Source organism: Trachurus japonicus, chromosome 2 (genome assembly GCF_045865225.1).
Source record: "Trachurus japonicus isolate A0001 chromosome 2, Traja_1.0".
In the NCBI taxonomy this organism is placed as follows: Eukaryota; Metazoa; Chordata; class Actinopteri; order Carangiformes; family Carangidae; genus Trachurus; species Trachurus japonicus.
In genome coordinates, this window is record NC_140908.1 from 1,805,811 (window position 1) to 1,823,128 (window position 17,318).

At 40.9% G+C, this 17,318-nt stretch overlaps 1 protein-coding gene across 1 annotated transcript in view; it reads right to left on the minus strand.

Annotated features, from left to right (window-relative positions):
* LOC146990504 (kalirin-like) overlaps positions 1-17,318 on the minus strand; it is a 47,616-nt gene that overhangs the window by 2,667 nt on the left and 27,631 nt on the right. Inside the window, exons 38-54 of the mRNA XM_085794899.1 lie at positions 16,202-16,356; positions 15,319-15,421; positions 11,795-11,956; positions 10,434-10,653; positions 7,401-7,451; positions 7,186-7,289; positions 6,544-6,675; positions 6,325-6,438; positions 5,582-5,652; positions 5,419-5,485; positions 4,524-4,627; positions 4,320-4,389; positions 4,131-4,217; positions 3,303-3,395; positions 3,043-3,093; positions 2,831-2,908; positions 919-1,104 (exon numbers count right to left, since the gene is read on the minus strand). Coding sequence (XP_085651025.1) covers positions 919-1,104; positions 2,831-2,908; positions 3,043-3,093; positions 3,303-3,395; positions 4,131-4,217; positions 4,320-4,389; positions 4,524-4,627; positions 5,419-5,485; positions 5,582-5,652; positions 6,325-6,438; positions 6,544-6,675; positions 7,186-7,289; positions 7,401-7,451; positions 10,434-10,653; positions 11,795-11,956; positions 15,319-15,421; positions 16,202-16,356 — 1,848 coding nt within the window. The remainder of the gene's footprint in view (positions 1-918; positions 1,105-2,830; positions 2,909-3,042; positions 3,094-3,302; positions 3,396-4,130; positions 4,218-4,319; positions 4,390-4,523; positions 4,628-5,418; positions 5,486-5,581; positions 5,653-6,324; positions 6,439-6,543; positions 6,676-7,185; positions 7,290-7,400; positions 7,452-10,433; positions 10,654-11,794; positions 11,957-15,318; positions 15,422-16,201; positions 16,357-17,318) is intronic.

Consider the following 17,318-nt stretch of genomic DNA (forward strand, 5'->3'; position numbering starts at 1 on the left):
CCAGTTGTTCAAAAGGTTTAATCTGGATGAAAATTATCCAGATTTTGAAATCCCTTTTTTTTTCTATCCAGGATCACGTAATCTGTCTTTAATTTTATCCCAGTTGTTCAAAGCTCAGTAGGATTGGATCAGTCTGATCCAGATCCAAACTTTTCAAGATGACCAAATCCAGATAATGATGCTCTAGATGGGACTGTGCATCACGCTGAAGGCTGATTGGTCTGTTAACAACAGGTAGAACAGCAGCATGGGTTCACTCAGTGTGTTTATATGAAAACAGAGTGTATGTGTTGTTTTCTGTGCTCTTTGTTGTTTCTTCAATGTCTTTTAAACAGCCAGACTTCATCTGGTTGTTGGGCTGTTTAAATAAATTAAAGAAGAAAATATACAGTACATCAGTAAAATTGTGAATATTTCCCCATGTGTTTCAAATTCAAACTTCAAATTTCAAAATTCAAACTTCAAAATTAAAAATTCAAGCTTAAAATTTTATTAAATTCAGTTTGGGGAAAAGTTTTTCAGTTGTAGAATATTCAAAAGTTAACTTTATTTACTAATCACTGTTATGGTTTAAAAATTTGGTGCTAAATATAAATCAATAAATATTTATATGCTACATTATAAATGTTGTTTATTTGACCAGTTTGAATTTAATTTAAACCACATTTTGTTCCTGAATCCACCAAACTGCTGGGATCAGAATAATCCTGACGGTCTGGATCAAAGTTTTCCCGATCCTACTAAAAAGTTTTGAACAACACAAACTGAGGGTTTGATCCAGATGAAAACTAAGATTGGATTCATGATCTGATCTGAGCTCAGAATCTGTTTCTGGTTTTGAACAACCCATTTTCAAGATTTGATCCGATCCATTATCCAAAATCTGATCAGATTACTCTTGAACAACTTGATGCTGACCTTGATGCTGTTCTTGAACTGGTATCCCGGGTTGTTGGAGCCTTTTCGCAGCAGCTCGCTGAAGATGACGATCTGCTCGAACAGGAAGACGCGGCGCTCTTTGCTGCGGGACAAGACGCCGCCGTCCTGCTCCCACACGCAGAAGGTTTCCTGCTGCAGCAGCTTCCCCTGGGACGTCAGCTTCCCCTGGAGGACAGACAGACAGGAGGAGAGGAGAGACAGACAGGAGGAGAGGAGAGACAGACAGGAGGAGAGGAGAGACAGACAGGAGGAGAGGAGAGACAGACAGGAGGACAGACAGGAGGACAGACAGACAGGAGGAGAGGAGAGACAGACAGGAGGAGAGACAGGAGGAGAGGAGAGACATACAGGAGGAGAGGAGAGACAGACAGGAGGAGAGACAGGAGGAGAGGAGAGACAGACAGGAGGAGAGGAGAGACAGACAGGAGGAGAGACAGGAGGAGAGGAGAGACAGACAGGAGGAGAGGAGAGACAGGAGGAGAGGAGAGACAGACAGGAGGAGAGACAGGAGGACAGACAGACAGGAGGAGAGGAGAGACAGACAGGAGGAGAGGAGAGACAGACAGGAGGAGAGACAGACAGGAGGAGAGGAGAGACAGACAGGAGGAGAGGAGAGACAGACAGGAGGAGAGACAGGAGGAGAGGAGAGACAGACAGGAGGAGAGGAGAGACAGGAGGAGAGGAGAGACAGACAGGAGGAGAGGAGAGACAGACAGGAGGAGAGACAGACAGGAGGAGAGGAGAGACAGACAGGAGGAGAGGAGAGACAGACAGGAGGAGAGACAGACAGGAGGAGAGGAGAGACAGACAGGAGGAGAGGAGAGACAGACAGGAGGAGAGGAGAGACAGACAGGAGGAGAGGAGAGACAGACAGGAGGAGAGACAGACAGGAGGAGAGGAGAGACAGACAGGAGAGACAGATAGGAGGAGAGGAGAGACAGACAGGAGGAGAGGAGAGACAGACAGGAGGAGAGACAGACAGGAGGAGAGGAGAGACAGACAGGAGGAGAGGAGAGACAGACAGGAGGAGAGACAGACAGGAGGAGAGGAGAGACAGACAGGAGGAGAGGAGAGACAGACAGGAGGAGAGACAGACAGGAGGAGAGGAGAGACAGACAGGAGGAGAGACAGGTGAGGAGAGACACTTCATTATTGTGGCCACTGGGGGGCAGTGTTGCTGCAACATTTAAAGGGATAGTTCACCCAAAATTCAAATTTCACTCATTATCTCCTCCCCCTCATGTGGACTAAGGGCTGGGAGAAGTTTCAGAGTCCTCCGTGTCTTCTCTGAGTTACAGCGGGGCTCTGTGCAGCACTGCATGTCCATATGACGGTTGTGAATGGGCTTCACTTTTGTTCGTCCAAAAAGACACACCAAAAAACATCCAAATACCTCCATAGTGCTCGTCTGTAATGTCCGTCTTTTATTTGATTTGTGCTGGCGTCAGTAATCGCACTGACGCCAGCACAAATCAAATACAAATCTCGCGAGATTTGGACGGACCAGGAAGAGGAGCTTCCGCTACAAACAAGCTTAAAACATAGACTTATTTAATTTTTTTCGGAACAATTTCTCATGTCGGGGCTTCAATACAAGAGGGACATTACAGACGAGCACTATGGAGGTATTTGGATGTTTTTTGGTGTGTCTTTTTGGACGAACAAAAGTGAGGCCCATTCACAACCGTCATGTGGACATGCAGTGCTGCACGGAGCCCCGCTGTAACTCAGAGAAGCCACGGAGGACTCTGAAACTTCTCCCAGCCCTTAGTCCACATGAGGGGGAGGAGATAATGAGTGAAATTTTAATTTTGGGTGAACTATCCCTTTAAACATCTATTTAGGTACTGACACTGCTGACAGACAGGCTGACAGACAGACAGACCGGTACCTCGTATCCCTGCAGTCGTCCCAGGTTCATCATGTCGTTGCAGCGTTTTGGAACCAGTGACATCAGCTCAACAGCTTTCTGTAAACACACATACACACACACAGAAACACACACGTGTGCGTGTCTTCAGGCGGTCTCCACGGTGATGAATTACTCCCCTCCTCCTCCATCAATCATTTAACATAGTCTTCATCTGTGACATCACCACTCACCTCGATCTCCTCACAGTCCAGACTGGCCTTGGACGTGTACTTGAGAAAATCCTGAGACACAGACAGACAGACAGACAGACAGACAGACAGACAGACAGACAGACAGACAGACAGACAGACAGACAGACAGACAGACAGACAGACAGACAGACAGACAGACAGACAGACAGACAGACGACAGGCGTCATCTCCACTGATAATCAATAATCAATCAATCAGTCGAGCAGGAAGTGAATGTAGAAACATGTGAGACATGCGACCTTGAGCAGCAGCTGGTACTTGGTGATTCTCTGGATGGGTTTGATCAGATAATCGCTGATGGACATCCTGCAGCTGATCTCGTGCTGGATCTCCTGCAGACACACACAGCTCGGTTAGTACACCGGCACTTCCTCCACACGGGGAATTACATCTATTACCTTGTTTTTATTTTTATTTTATTTTATTCTACATACACACCAAAGAAACCACAAAAAAACAAAACCATAACCAAAAACACAAATTATATCCATATATTCATCTATTTACACAATTGAAAAGAAAAGAAAAATATTTCAAATGATAAATAATACATATACATGATATAAAAAGTGTGTGTTTGTGTATAAATGATAAATAATAATAATCATATGGAGGTTTTTAAAGATTTATAGCTTTTCTGTTTGGATGTAGTGGCAGATTTCTATTTTGAATTCCTGAATTCTTGTTTTACATTTGTGCATGCAGTATTTCCCATACAAATTAAAAAAGGTTCAACAAAAAAACTTCTTTTCCCATAAGGCTACAGTATATCTCATCATATTGGAGAATTATACATTTTTTCTAAGTTATAGTTTAAACAAATGTCAAATTTCTACCCAAAACAAATTAACGTAACAGCATTCACAAATATTTTCCACCTTCTGCTTTTACAGAAAGTACAGTTCACTTGATCATCTTTAAATCTGGAGATGGCCTGATTACCATGGTGAGGCTTCCTGTCACGTCTCAGACTTTTATTTTGACCATCACACTCATTCACTGACCTTTCACAGCAGACACACGTGTGTAATCGATCAGAGGAAACAGGAAGTTATGGGATGTTTTACCTCGAAGAAGTTCTCGTACTCGATGACGATGAACTCTGACCTGGGCTTGTTCTGACAGTAGACCACGTACATGTGGAGACGGCGCTCCTGCAGCACAAACACAAACACCGATCAGTGATCGATAATAATAATAATCTTCTCTGCAGGTTGGCGGCTCCTGGTCCTGATGCTGTTGCCGTGGTGACTCACGTGTCTGATGAAGAGGTCGGCGAGGAGGTCGTGATTCTGGACGCAGCGATCCAGCTCCACCAGGAAGAAACTGACACGGGAAACACGAGGTGAGTCAAGGTCTGTGTGTTTATGTGTGTGTGCACGTGTAAAAATGTGTGCACGTGTAAAAATGTGTGCACGTGTGTGTGTGTATGTGTTTAAATGTGTGTGTGTGTTACGTACTCTCGGTGCCAGTCGTAGATCTGCTGGATGTTGCCGAACACGATTTTGTCTTTTCCTCTCATGTCCTCAGGAATCCCTCTGACCTCCAACCTGGACATGAAGCCCTGACACACACACACACACACACATGTTTTCAGCTCTTTGTTTACCGTTTTTTCCCAACGTGGAATCGAACTCTGTACGAAGCCTAGAAACAAACGGTTTTCACGTGGTTTGAAGAGTGAATGTATAACGTGCTCCTCGAAAAAAAGCACGAAGGAGAAGAGAGACCAGTTTCTCTAGTTTCAGGTGGCGATTGACACATTTTACTGGTTCTCTGCAGTGACGTGTCTCCCAAATTAAACAATTTCTACGGGTAAATAAGTATTTTTTATAGATATATCTATGTTTTTGTATAAAAAGCTAAAGCTTATCTTACCTCTCAGACTTCCTGTCACGTCTCAGACTTTTATTTTGACTTCCTGTAATATTTCAAACTTTTATTTTTGACTTCCTGTTACTATCAGAATTTTTTTTTTGCTTCCTTTAACGTCTCAGACTTTTATTTTGACTTCCTTTAACGTCTCAGACTTTTATTTTGAATTCCTGTCACGTCTCTGACTTTTATTTTGACTTCCTGTTACATCTCAGACTTTTAATTTGACTTCCTGTAACGTCTCAGACTTTTATAAATGTTATACAACTGGGTCAGATGTAGCCTGACACGTTCATCCAATCCCGTACCATCACGAGCGAGCGGCATAAACCAGTTTTACATATCGGAGGACGACCGTATTCACACGCCAGCTACATGAGAGCGTCTATTATCATAATCTGTAAAAAAACAAAAAGATTTGGACAGGTTTTCTCATCAACGGTCGACTCGTCATCGTTCGGGCATACATGAATGTCTCACCTCTACGATCACACCCAGGTCTTTGACGTAGTCCTTCTCTGATTGGACCATCTCATTCACCACGAACCTGCGCAAACACATTAACACACACAGTTCACGTGTGTCTCTTTTTATTATTCATGTTTCCAAGTCGTGCATGTGTGCGTGTGTGTGTGTGTCTCACATGCGTCCTCTCAGAGCCTTGTTCCTCTGCTCGGTGTCGGACTCGTTGGAGCCCTGATCCGAGTCCAGAGCCTGAGGAGACAAACATCATCAATGATCAATAACAACAAACTGCTGTCTTTTACAATCTGGACCTTATTTCTAGCATGAAATCCGATCATTTCCTCCCCCAGATAACTTTGGTGTCGCGCGGCTTGTTGCTACCGCTAATGCTACGGTTCGTTTCTGCGTGTTTCTGACTTGTCAGAACAAAATGAGCAGCTGGATGAAGTTCAGCTTCCACAGGCTTCCTCTCCTCAACCTGGACTCACTAAAGCTCCGGCTAGTTGAGATAAAAATGGACCTGAATGCCGAAGCGGAATGATTATTATCAGAATGAGCCGGGCGGCGCTCAGAGATGACATCATCCAGGTCAGAGGTCAGTAGGTCAACCTACAGACCCCGGATGTTGATAACAGCTAACCCCGGACTCAGAGGGGAATAGCACTAGCCTATCAGAACTAAATATTGCTGAAATGAAGGAGTTTCTCTTCAGATAATGTGTTATTTAGAGGCTGCATTCTGCTGCCCTGTAGACTCCATTATACGGATATACGCGGCTCTCGGCTGGAGCTCATTTCATCACAACCACTTGTAATGACACCAAAGTTATCTGGGGGAGGAAATGATCGGATTTCATGCTAGAAATAAGGTCCAGGTTGTAAAAAACGCTAATTATCTGTTAAGTCGCCGTCGCTCCGTCACCTCGGGGTTGTTGGGGTCTTTGATGATCTGCATCGGAGGCGGTAAGGGGGTGTGGCTTTCCTCCTCTGGCTCCTCCTCCCCTCCGCTCTGCCCGCCCTCCTCCTTCCTCGCTTTCTGGAGCAACACACAAACACAAACACGTCACGTTACACAACTGTATTGCCATATTTATGTTTTGTGTATTTCTAGTTGCAAACTTTTTTTATTTTTTTTTCTTACCGTCTGTGCGTTCCCAGTGAGCGGCGTGGTCAGCTCCGGCCGGTTGTCCCGCCTCCTCGTTCTGATTGGCGGTTTCTTCTGTCCGTCAGCTTTTCCTTGACTCAGCCTCCGGACAGGACTCGTCAGCCATCGCTGGACGCACACACACAAACACAGACACACACACAGAATGAACTCTTTTAAAGAACTTAAAATTTCAATATTGGATTTGCACTGTAAGTCCTCAATACAAATCATGCTGCAAACCCATATTTTATGCTCAGTTTCAGTTTTATTTTATCATATATTCACATATCAACACTTTATAATAAGTACACACTATTAAGCTTTAGTTAAGCATTAATAAATACTGAATTCTTCATTATAACGCATGAATACTCATTAGTATGTAGTTTATAAATACAGTTAGTGCTTATCTTATCTTATTATAAAGTGTTTCCCTTTTTTCCAATTTATACTATTTTGGGTTTTATTAAAATTTTTAATGTTTTTACGTTTTTTGTTTGTTTCCATTCTTACCGTTAAATGTTTTGTTTTTACGTAAAGCACATTGTGTTGCCTCTTGGTATGAAATGCACTGTATAAATATAAATAAAGCTGCTTAATGAACAACAACACTAATTATAACAACGGTCCCGTTACCTTCAGGGTGTTTCCGGTTCCTGAGCCGCTGCGTTTGGGCCCCGGGGAGCCGACGGCGCCGCCCGGAGCTCCGCCTATACCGTACACCGTGGGGGAGGTGGCACCTGAGAGGAGGAGGAGGAGGAAGAGGAGGAAAGAGGAAGGAGGTGAGTGACATCATCACGGTGAGTTCAGTGTACGTCAGTAAATTCAGAGATTAAGTGATGAGATCTCACTGGTCGTCTGCGTGTGAAGACCTGAAGCGTCGGAGCTGTAGAGACTCGAGTCTGCGGAGACACAGAGACACAGAGCTGTCAACGACGGCTGTTTAAATAAAGTTTTATCAACCGCTCTTTAGATTTTCAAAATAAAACAAAAAAAAAACTGAGTGGAAATGTTTAAAACTCAGAAAAACTAAGACTTAAACACAGTTTTACTCCCTCTTTTTCTGACACATTAACAGTTGGTGGATCTTTAAACCTTTAAAATATGTTTCAATGCAAAAACTACCCAAAAAAACAAAGAAAAATCAACAATAACAAGAAATCTAACAGATTTTCACAAGTAAAACACAAGTAAAAGTAAAGAACAGTTGAAAAAAACCCCCAGAATAATAAGAATTAACAGTTAAATGTGTTTTATTTATATTTTATGAATCATCTTTCTTTTGTTAACCTTCAGAATTTGGTCCAAATCATCAGAAGAGCGTTGGGCGTTGTGTATACAGGTGTTGCAGGAGGACACCTGCGTTACCGTGGAAACCTGCACCTTGTGATCTCGGATCAGTGGCTCCGAGTTAATACATGACGGGTTTTTTGTTATTTAGTCAGTGAGGCAATTAGTCACGTGGAAACGATTCAGACTTTATTTTACTTTTATCTAGAGACTCACTCACTCACTCTCTTATTATTGATTATTAGATATAGATAAATTACATTTTTATTATTATTATTAACACATTCATGCTGTTTTAGCTTCATTAACACATTATAATCATTATATTTAAGTGTTTAATTCAGTTTCTGTCAGTTATTGATCAGTTAAATAACCAGTGGGTAAATAATTAATAATTAATGAGTCGTTTATCGCCTGTCGACATCAGATACAAGGTTTCCTCGTGACACAGCTACTTCCTGTTCACCTGTATGTGTGTGTGTGCTAATTGTTCAGTGAGATACATAAAAACCAGTGAGTCCAGTTCAGCACAGTCACACACACACATAGTCGACATTCCTGACAAAGTGTGTGTGTGTGTGTGTGTGTGTGTTAGAGTCGCTGTGATGGTCGAGAGACAATAAGAAAACACAGAGAGAGAGAGAGAGAGACACTTTGTTCTATCACTCATTAACCAACATCTTCACACACACAAACACACTCTCGCTCTCTCTCTTTCAGATTGAAACCCACCTCGATCGTCCTCGCCCTCTCCCACTATCCATCCCCAGACGGCAGAGCAATCCCAGCATGCACCTCTGCCCCGTTGCATGCTTCAACATCGGCCCATTCAGAAAAATAAAACAAAACAAAAACAAAAAACAAAAAACAAATAAAAAGAAGACGAAACTCCGGTCGAGGCAGGTCGCTCGCTCTCTCTCTCTCTCTCTGTGTGATCTCAATGAAACTCACTCGTGTGTGTGTGTGTGTGTGTGTGTGTGTATGGGGGCATGGCCAAGCGAAGGGGGCGTGGCCTATGAAAGGGGGCGTGGTTGTTTCTGTTCAGTAGATGTGATGAGTACAAATAAAGTAAAGAATAAAATAAATGAATAAATAACATATAAAAAAACAAAACAAATGGAGTTTAAATTAAATTAAATAATATAGAATAATAATAAATAAAGAAAAAAAAACAAATAAGGAAATTCAATTAAAAGAAGAAACACAAGAAGTGAAAGTGACGTTTAAATAAATAAGGTTAGAATAAAATTAAAACACGTCAAGTAAAATGAATTGTTTATGAATAAACTATGAAAAAATATAAAATAGAACTAAAAATATAGAAAAGTCATTTAACATTAAAGACACAGAGAAAATAGAGAAAATAAAACAAGAGAAGTGACCTGAAAACAACCGCTTTATTTTTAAACTGAGCTCCTATTGTTTCTGACCCAGCAGGTATCTCATACACACACACACACACACACACACACACACACACACACACACACACACAGTCAGGATGTTAAACTGCAGATTCCTGTTGAGTCTGAAACTCCCTCGGGTCAATGTTTAACCCTGAAACTATCTCACTGCTGGACTGTGTGTGTGTGTGTGTGTGTGTGTGTGTGTGTGTGTGTGTGTGTGTGTGTGTGTGTGTGTGTGTGTGTGTGTCATCTTGCCAAACCAGATTAACGATTAAGACTGGGACAAAGTTGCCTCACTCATCAGAACGAGGTCACGTTCACACTCATGTGTTTTAAATAACAAAAAAACCAACCCCACAAACACTGAAATCTCCTATTTTTATTCACTGACACTAAACGCAGCATCAGTGACTCCAGTGGCTGAACGCTCAACTTTATTTATTAAAACAAAAACAAAATCAGACTAAAATGAAATGAAAATTAAATTTCTATTACCGTATATTATATTATATTGTCTTATGTTATGTTATATTACTACATTACATTATATTATGTTGTATTATGTTATGTTACATTACATTATATTATATTATGTTGTATTATGTTATGTTACATTACATTATATTATATTATATTATGTTACATTACATTATATTATATTATATTATGTTATGTTATATAATGCTATGTTCTGTTATATTATATTATATTATGTTACATTATAACCTATTATACAGGTACTTTACTATGTTTTGTTTGTTCCTTGTGGGAACACTTGTTTGATTTTAATTCACAGATGGAGCTAATTACATTGAGACTTTTTATATGGAGCTTTAAACATCAAAGATCTTCTCTAAAGCTGCAGAGAGAAGATGAAGCTGAAAACGTCCAGAAAAAAAGTGAATTCTCAGACTGTGGGTGAATTATCTGATTCCCACAAACAAACAAAACAAAACAAAACAGGTTTAATTTTTCATGCCGAGCTCATGTCGTGTTGTGCGTGTGTTTACAACATTAAAAACGTGTTTTAAATATTTAGCGGAGGATGTGGGACACGCAGCAGGCAGACGTCACGGCGAGGGACGAGGATGTTTAAAGTTCCCTCTGTTTAAACAGGAAGTGACATGAGGCCAAACAGGAGAAGACGAAACCAGGAGCTAATTATAGTCGAGTGAATACAACACTCACCCTTCCCGGGGAGCGCGGCGTTGGAGGAGGAGGAGGAGGCGTTGGAGGCGTTGGAGGAGGAGGTGGTGGTGGTGGAGGAGCTGCAGGAGGAGGAGGTGGTGGTGCAGGTGGAGGAGGAGGAGGTGCTGGAGGAGGTGGTGGAGGCCGGGAGCAGCGCCTCCATGTCGGCTGCACTGTGGGAGTGAGACAGGCAGAGGGCGCTCATGGGCAGAAGCCCCTCCTGAGGAGAGAGACAGGTAAGAGGAGACAGATCGATCGATTGATTGATTGATTGATTGATTGATTGATTGATTGATTGATTGATTGATTGATTGATTGATTGATTGATTGATTCTGCCCTACAAAGGCAAAGTGCAGTATCTGCATTTTTTCAATATTTTTTTTTGACCAATCAAGAGTGTGGCATGTTCTCTTCAATCTGGTAGAATTTGATATTGGTACTGCTAAAATTTCCAGCGTTATTGGGCTTTTTATTTTGCTGTCCATCCAAAAAAGCACTGTGAAACCAAGGCAACGTGCAGTATCTGCAAGAGTACTGAGTAAAACCAAGGCACAGTGCAGTATCTGCCATAAAACAGTCAAAATTGGTCAGAAAGACAAACTAAAAAATACATTTAATTCCGTCCACCTTTATCTAATCAATTATAGACTTGGTAGTTATTCATAATTTCATGCTTAAACCTGACAATGAAAAACACAAAAAGCTTTTGTTTTTCTCAGTTTGGCATTTTGACAGATACTGCACTCTGCCTTTGTAGGGCAGAGTTGATGTCATCATCCATCACAGGTTTTTGCAAAATAAAAGCGATAGTATTTATTAAAAATACAGTTTCTATTTGCAGGTGTTTCCGTTGAAAGTTGTTTTTGCGAATGAGCCGTAACTCTGGTAAAGTCTCGTCTTGCAATATGGCAAATTGGCCCATTGCCATAATCCCTATAGTTTTAGCTGTAGGTTCATTACCAAACTCATCAAATACACAATCCAACAACTCCACAACGCTCTGGTGGACAAGTTGTGACCTGCACATTCACCACACTATGAGATAATAACACAACGTTACCACACAGAGTTGTTTTAGAGGGAAATTCATGCAAAACCACTGATGCACGTTGCCTTCAGGGACAGTTTTTCATCAAGCAGTCTCTGTATTTCCCTCTAAAACAACATGCACCGACAATTAAAGGTAACAAACCTACTGCTATGACTATAGGGATTATGGCAATGGGCCAGTTTGCCAAAATGTTGTACTATCCCTTTAAAGTCTTTTGCAGGTGTCTGGACAGTGTGCGAGAAACCCTTTTAAAAAATTTTTCTACTGTTTCCTGCAGGTGTTGGTGCGTTTGAGTTCTTGAGTTCTCACCTGTTGGGGCGTTTGATCGGTGGTTCTGACCAGACACCACCCGGGTCTGTCGGCCGAGCGCTCCACCAGCTCCACGGTCTGACCGCAGCGCACGCTCAGCTCTCCTGGGCCGCCGGAGGAGAAGTCCAGCAGCACCACCACTAACTCGCAGCCGCCAGACAGCTGCAAGAGAGACACACAGGTGAGACTGGTCATTCACCTCCAACCTCCCATTGTAACCATAGTAACATAGTAAACCCTACAGTGTTTTTATATCAGACGTCTGGGAGGCAGCATCAGTCGTAGCACCAAAGATCCTCTATTAATATCAAGACGTTTCACTACGAGCTGCACCAATGATATGAAATGGTTCACTTCCTGATGTGAGACCCGTGAGATGTTTATATTTTCTTATGACAACATTAAAGGTCCAGTGTGTAAATCTGGGCGTTAAACCGAGACATCCAGCGTTCAGATTCTATATCTAAACCATTTTACGATATGTCCTCCTTCTTCTTCCTCTTTCTTCTTAAACTCTTGAAACGTGCTCTCTGACTGGCTGGATTTTCCGTTCAAACATGGCGGCGCAAGATGGCGACGTTCTCTAAAGCAAGACCCTTGTTATATGAAGATATTAAAGAAGTATTATAAGGCTAAGAAAACAAAACAGATTTAATTTTATAGTGATTATACACTTATCCCTCCTGTTGTCCTCCTGGGTCAAGGAAGAAAGAAAGGAAGGACGAAAGGAAAAAGGCAAGGAAGGAAGGAAGGACAAAGGGAAAGATGGGAGGAAAGAAGGAAGGGGAAAAGGAAGGAAAGATAGAAGGAGGGAGGGAACAGATTGGGTCAACTGGGTCAAAAAGGAAGAAAGAAGTAAGGACGAAGGGAAGGAAGGATGGAAGGGAGGGGAAAAGGATTGTGGAAAGAAGGAAGGAGAAAAGGAAGGAAAGAAAGATGGAGGGAGGGAACAGATAAGGAAGGAAGAAGAAGAAGAAGGAAGGAGGAGGAATGGATTGTGGAAAGAAGGAAGGGAAAGATGGAGGGAGGGAATATATTCTTTCAAGGAAGGAAGAAGGGAAAGAAGGAAGGGAAAAGGGAAGGAAAGAAAGATGGAGGGATGGGGAACAGAACAGGTCAATTGGATCAAAAGAGGAAGGAAGAAGAAGTAAGGACGAAGGGAAGGAAGGAAGGAAAGAAGGAAGGGAAAAAGGATTGTGGAAAGAAGGAAGGGGAAAGGGAAGGAAAGAAGGAAGGATGGAGGAAGGGAACAGATTGGGTCAATTTGACCCAGAAGGACAACAGGAGGGTTAAACTAATATATTAATGGGTAGTATATTCAGATTTGAACAATAAACCTTGACAAATTTTACATACTGGACCTTTAATATTACGAAATTACGAAATCTGTCTGAAATTTGTCCATTTTTGTGTCAAAATGTTCAAAAAGATAAAAAAAGAGTTCAATATTTTACACAATCTGAGCTCACGGTCACGAGACAGGAAACTGACTCGTAATGGAGCGTCTTGGTTTCTAAACCGTCTAAACCGAGCGTCAGTAACAAGGCAACATCCCATAATAGTTTTCCATGTGGGCGTGTCCTTCAGTCCTATGACATCATCACTGCTGCTGATGAGTGGGCGTGTCCTTTACATCACATGTTGTGAAAGAAAACGCCGCTGAAAAGGATTCTGTAGCATGAAGTGATGAGGGGTCGCTAGGATACGCCCGTTCCTGTTACCATGGAGATAAGGGACCCACAGGGACTGATGAGGTCGTTAGATAAAAAGAAAACCCGACGTGACAAACGGCCGTGATGTAAAAACACTGAAGCTCACATACATCACGGTGATGTATGTGAGCTTAAACCGACCAATCAGAACGCAGGGGCCACGCTGAGCTCTGATTGGTCGAAACAAGGAGGAGAAAACAAGTCTGTGTGTGTGTGTGTGTGTGTGTAAGTGTGGGTGTGTGTATTGACTTATAGTGAACCGGAGCACATGGGCTGCAGCTGAGGACGCACACACACACACACACACACACACACACACACACAACACACACAGTCTATAGGGAATAAAGGGGTGTTCCCCGTTTAAATCGAACACAGCTGTGATCCGTCGCACACACACAACACACATCCAGGATTGTGTGTGTGTGTGTGTGTGTGTGTGTGTGTGTGTGTGTGTGTGTGTGTGTGTGTGTGTGTGTGTGTGTGGTGGAAAGCACCTTCGCACATTTACACAACTATAACTCACAACTGTGTCTGATTATTATTGAACATGAAGTTAAAACAACAAAACTTCAATATGAGCAGAAGCCTCAAGTATTAATACTTCTAATACTCATAGTATAATACTCATAAGAATCATAGTAAATATACTAATACTTATAATACTCACAGTATATATACTAATACTTCTAATACTCATAGTATATCTACTAATACTTATAAAACTCATAGTATATATACTAATACTTATAAAACCCATAGTATAATACTTCTAATACTCATATATGTACTAATACTTCTAATACTTATAGTATATATACTAATACTTATAAAACCCATAGTATAATACTTCTAATACTCATAGTATATGTACTAATACTTCTAATACTCATAGTATATATACTAATACTTATAAAACTCATAGTATATATACTAATACTTATAAAACTCATAGTATATACTAATGCTTATAATACTCATAATATATATACAAACTTATAATACTCATAGTATATATACTAATACTTATAATACTCATAGTATATACTGTATACTAATATGTATAACACTCATAGTATACTAATGCTTATAATACTCATAGTATATATACTAACTTATAATACTCATAGTATGTATACTAATACTTATATTACTCATAATATATATACTAATAGTTAAAATACTCATAGTATATATACTAATACTTATAATACTTCAAATACTCATAGTATTGTCTTCTTTAATACTAGAGCTGTTGTATCTGAGTAGTAGTATAAATATACATCAGCAGCTGATGATGATGATGATGATGATGATGATGATGATGATGATGATGATGATGATGATGATGATGAGTTACAGCAGCATCAAGTTCAAATCAGAACAAATGTAAAAACAACAGTGACGATGTGGTTTTAAAAAAAAACGGTGTCATGAAACTATGTCATCTCAGTCGGCCATTTTTCTTAATTTCATCTTAATTTACCCAGAATTCTTTGCACCAGAGTTTAGATAGAAGAAGCTAGACTGAGCCCCGTCCTCCGTGAACTAAACGGCAGGTAAAACAAATCAAACGTACCTCGTGTGGAGAGCAGAGAAGAAGCAAAAGTTTCTAGACAGAGTCTGATGACGAACGGAGGAAACTCCCTCTCACACACACACACACACACACACACACACCCAGCCAGCTGCAGCAGTGATGAGGTCATAAGACTGAACACTGCTCCACACACCCCTCTGAACACACAGCACTTACACTTACTGTGTGTGTGTGTGTGTGTGTGTGTGTGTGTGTGTGTGTGTGTGTGTTACCTTGTCGCTGTCGGCTGTGTTCTGGGAGGTGCGGGAGGCGATGGACACGGTGTCAGGCTGACTGCTGGCGTCGCCCAGACTGTCGGCGTCTTCACTCGTCTCCCTGAAGAGGAAGAAGAGAAACGTTGTTCACACTCCAGACTGCACATATATATAATATATATATGGTACTATATAATAATAATGATTCTTATTATTATAATTATTATTATGATCTTGTGCAGCACTTCTCATTAATTAATTTTCCACTGTGAGACTTCGGCGCCCCCCGGTGGTCGCAGCAAAAACACAATATACATATATTTTTTTTAATATTCAAAAGTTATTTTTATTCACAAACTTGAAGATTCTCAGATCTGTGGCTGTGATGATGAATTATGAACAAGGAGTTTTAATAAGGAGTTTTATTCTGTAGCAGGAGAAACCAGTTCTGAAGAAAATGATTTAATTTGATTATTTTACTTTATTTTATTTAGTTATGATGAGATGCGTTACTGTGGTTACTGGATGTAGATTACAAGAATTTATATTTACATTAAAAAAATGAAAGAATAATTCAATATACTTATGTTATGTATAGTAATAGTATAATATATTAGTATATTAGTATATACAGTAGTATAATATACTTATATATGCTGTAGTACTGCAGAGAGAACTGTAGGATAATTCATAGTATTATAAGTATTATGCATATGCAGAGAGAACAGTCTTGTTTTTAGTTTCTAGTGTGTGTTGTGATGTGTTCAAGGACACGTCGTGCTGCACAAAGGTCACAGGTCAGTTTTACTTAGAACGGCCGACAGGTCACATGACCACCGGCATCTGACACGGCCCTGCTACCTCTCTCTCCGTGTGTGTGTGTGTGTGTGTGTGTGTGTACCTGCGGCTGATGCTGCGCTGGCGGCCCAGTGTGGGGTTGGGGGTCTTGGGGAGGGGGATGGGCTCCCTCAGCGCCCCCCGCAGGTGGCCGCGCCGCTCCTGGATCACCTGTCTGATGCTGCGCACCCACTCCTGCTTCAGCTCCAGAGACGACGCCTAGGAGACAGAGACAGGTGTGACATCATCATCATCATCATCATCATCATCATCATCATCATCATCATCATCATCATCATCATCATCATCATCATCATCATCAGAGATTGTTACTCCGTTCCAAGTAAAAGTATCTCAGTCGACATGTTACTCCAGTAAGAGTAAAAAAGTACTTGCTTTTAAAGGTACTTAAGTATCCAGAAGTACATGCTTTTCAATTTACTTTAAGTAAAAGTAAGAGTAAGAGTACATTTCTTATTTTTCACATCAATGAATTACTATAATTTTTTCTAAATGAATTTAAGGAGCTTTTAACTCTTGTTTCTGAGAATTAAAGGGACAACGAGGAGTTTCTATTTGGTTATAATAAAGTCTCACGTTAATGTGGATGAATCTACGTTACCACTTGTTAATGGGCCCATTTTCGATAAATATATTGTTTTGTCTCTATCGTTATGTTGTTATTTTAATTAATGGTGGAAATGCTGGTCGAGCCGACCAGTGTTTCTTTACTTTCGGTTTCGTGGCGAGTCATGAGAATAACGCCGCCGTATTGCTGTTCATGGTCGGGACTACGACGGTATGTGATCGTCTTTGAACCTCTGACTTTAATTCTTGATGAATGAAAACATGAGTCTGTCTTGCGCCGGTCAAAGAATTCTACGGTGTGCGTGGAGGCTCATAAATGTAGTGTGAAAACACTTCGCTTTTCCAAAACTCCTCGTTGTCCCTTTAACTCTTTGAAAGCAGCTGCACTGATGTGCTGCTTTTAGGGGTTAGGGTTTCCTTCTTTGACAAACACAGCTTGTGTCCAATAGGATTTTAGAAAAAAAAAAAGAGCAGACCTGAAAGTAACCAGTACTTTTCAGCCTTCCTAGAAATTAACTTGAGTAAAAGTAAAAATATTTGTCTTGGAAATGTATTCAAGTAAGAGTAATAAGTACCAAAGAAATCTAATACTC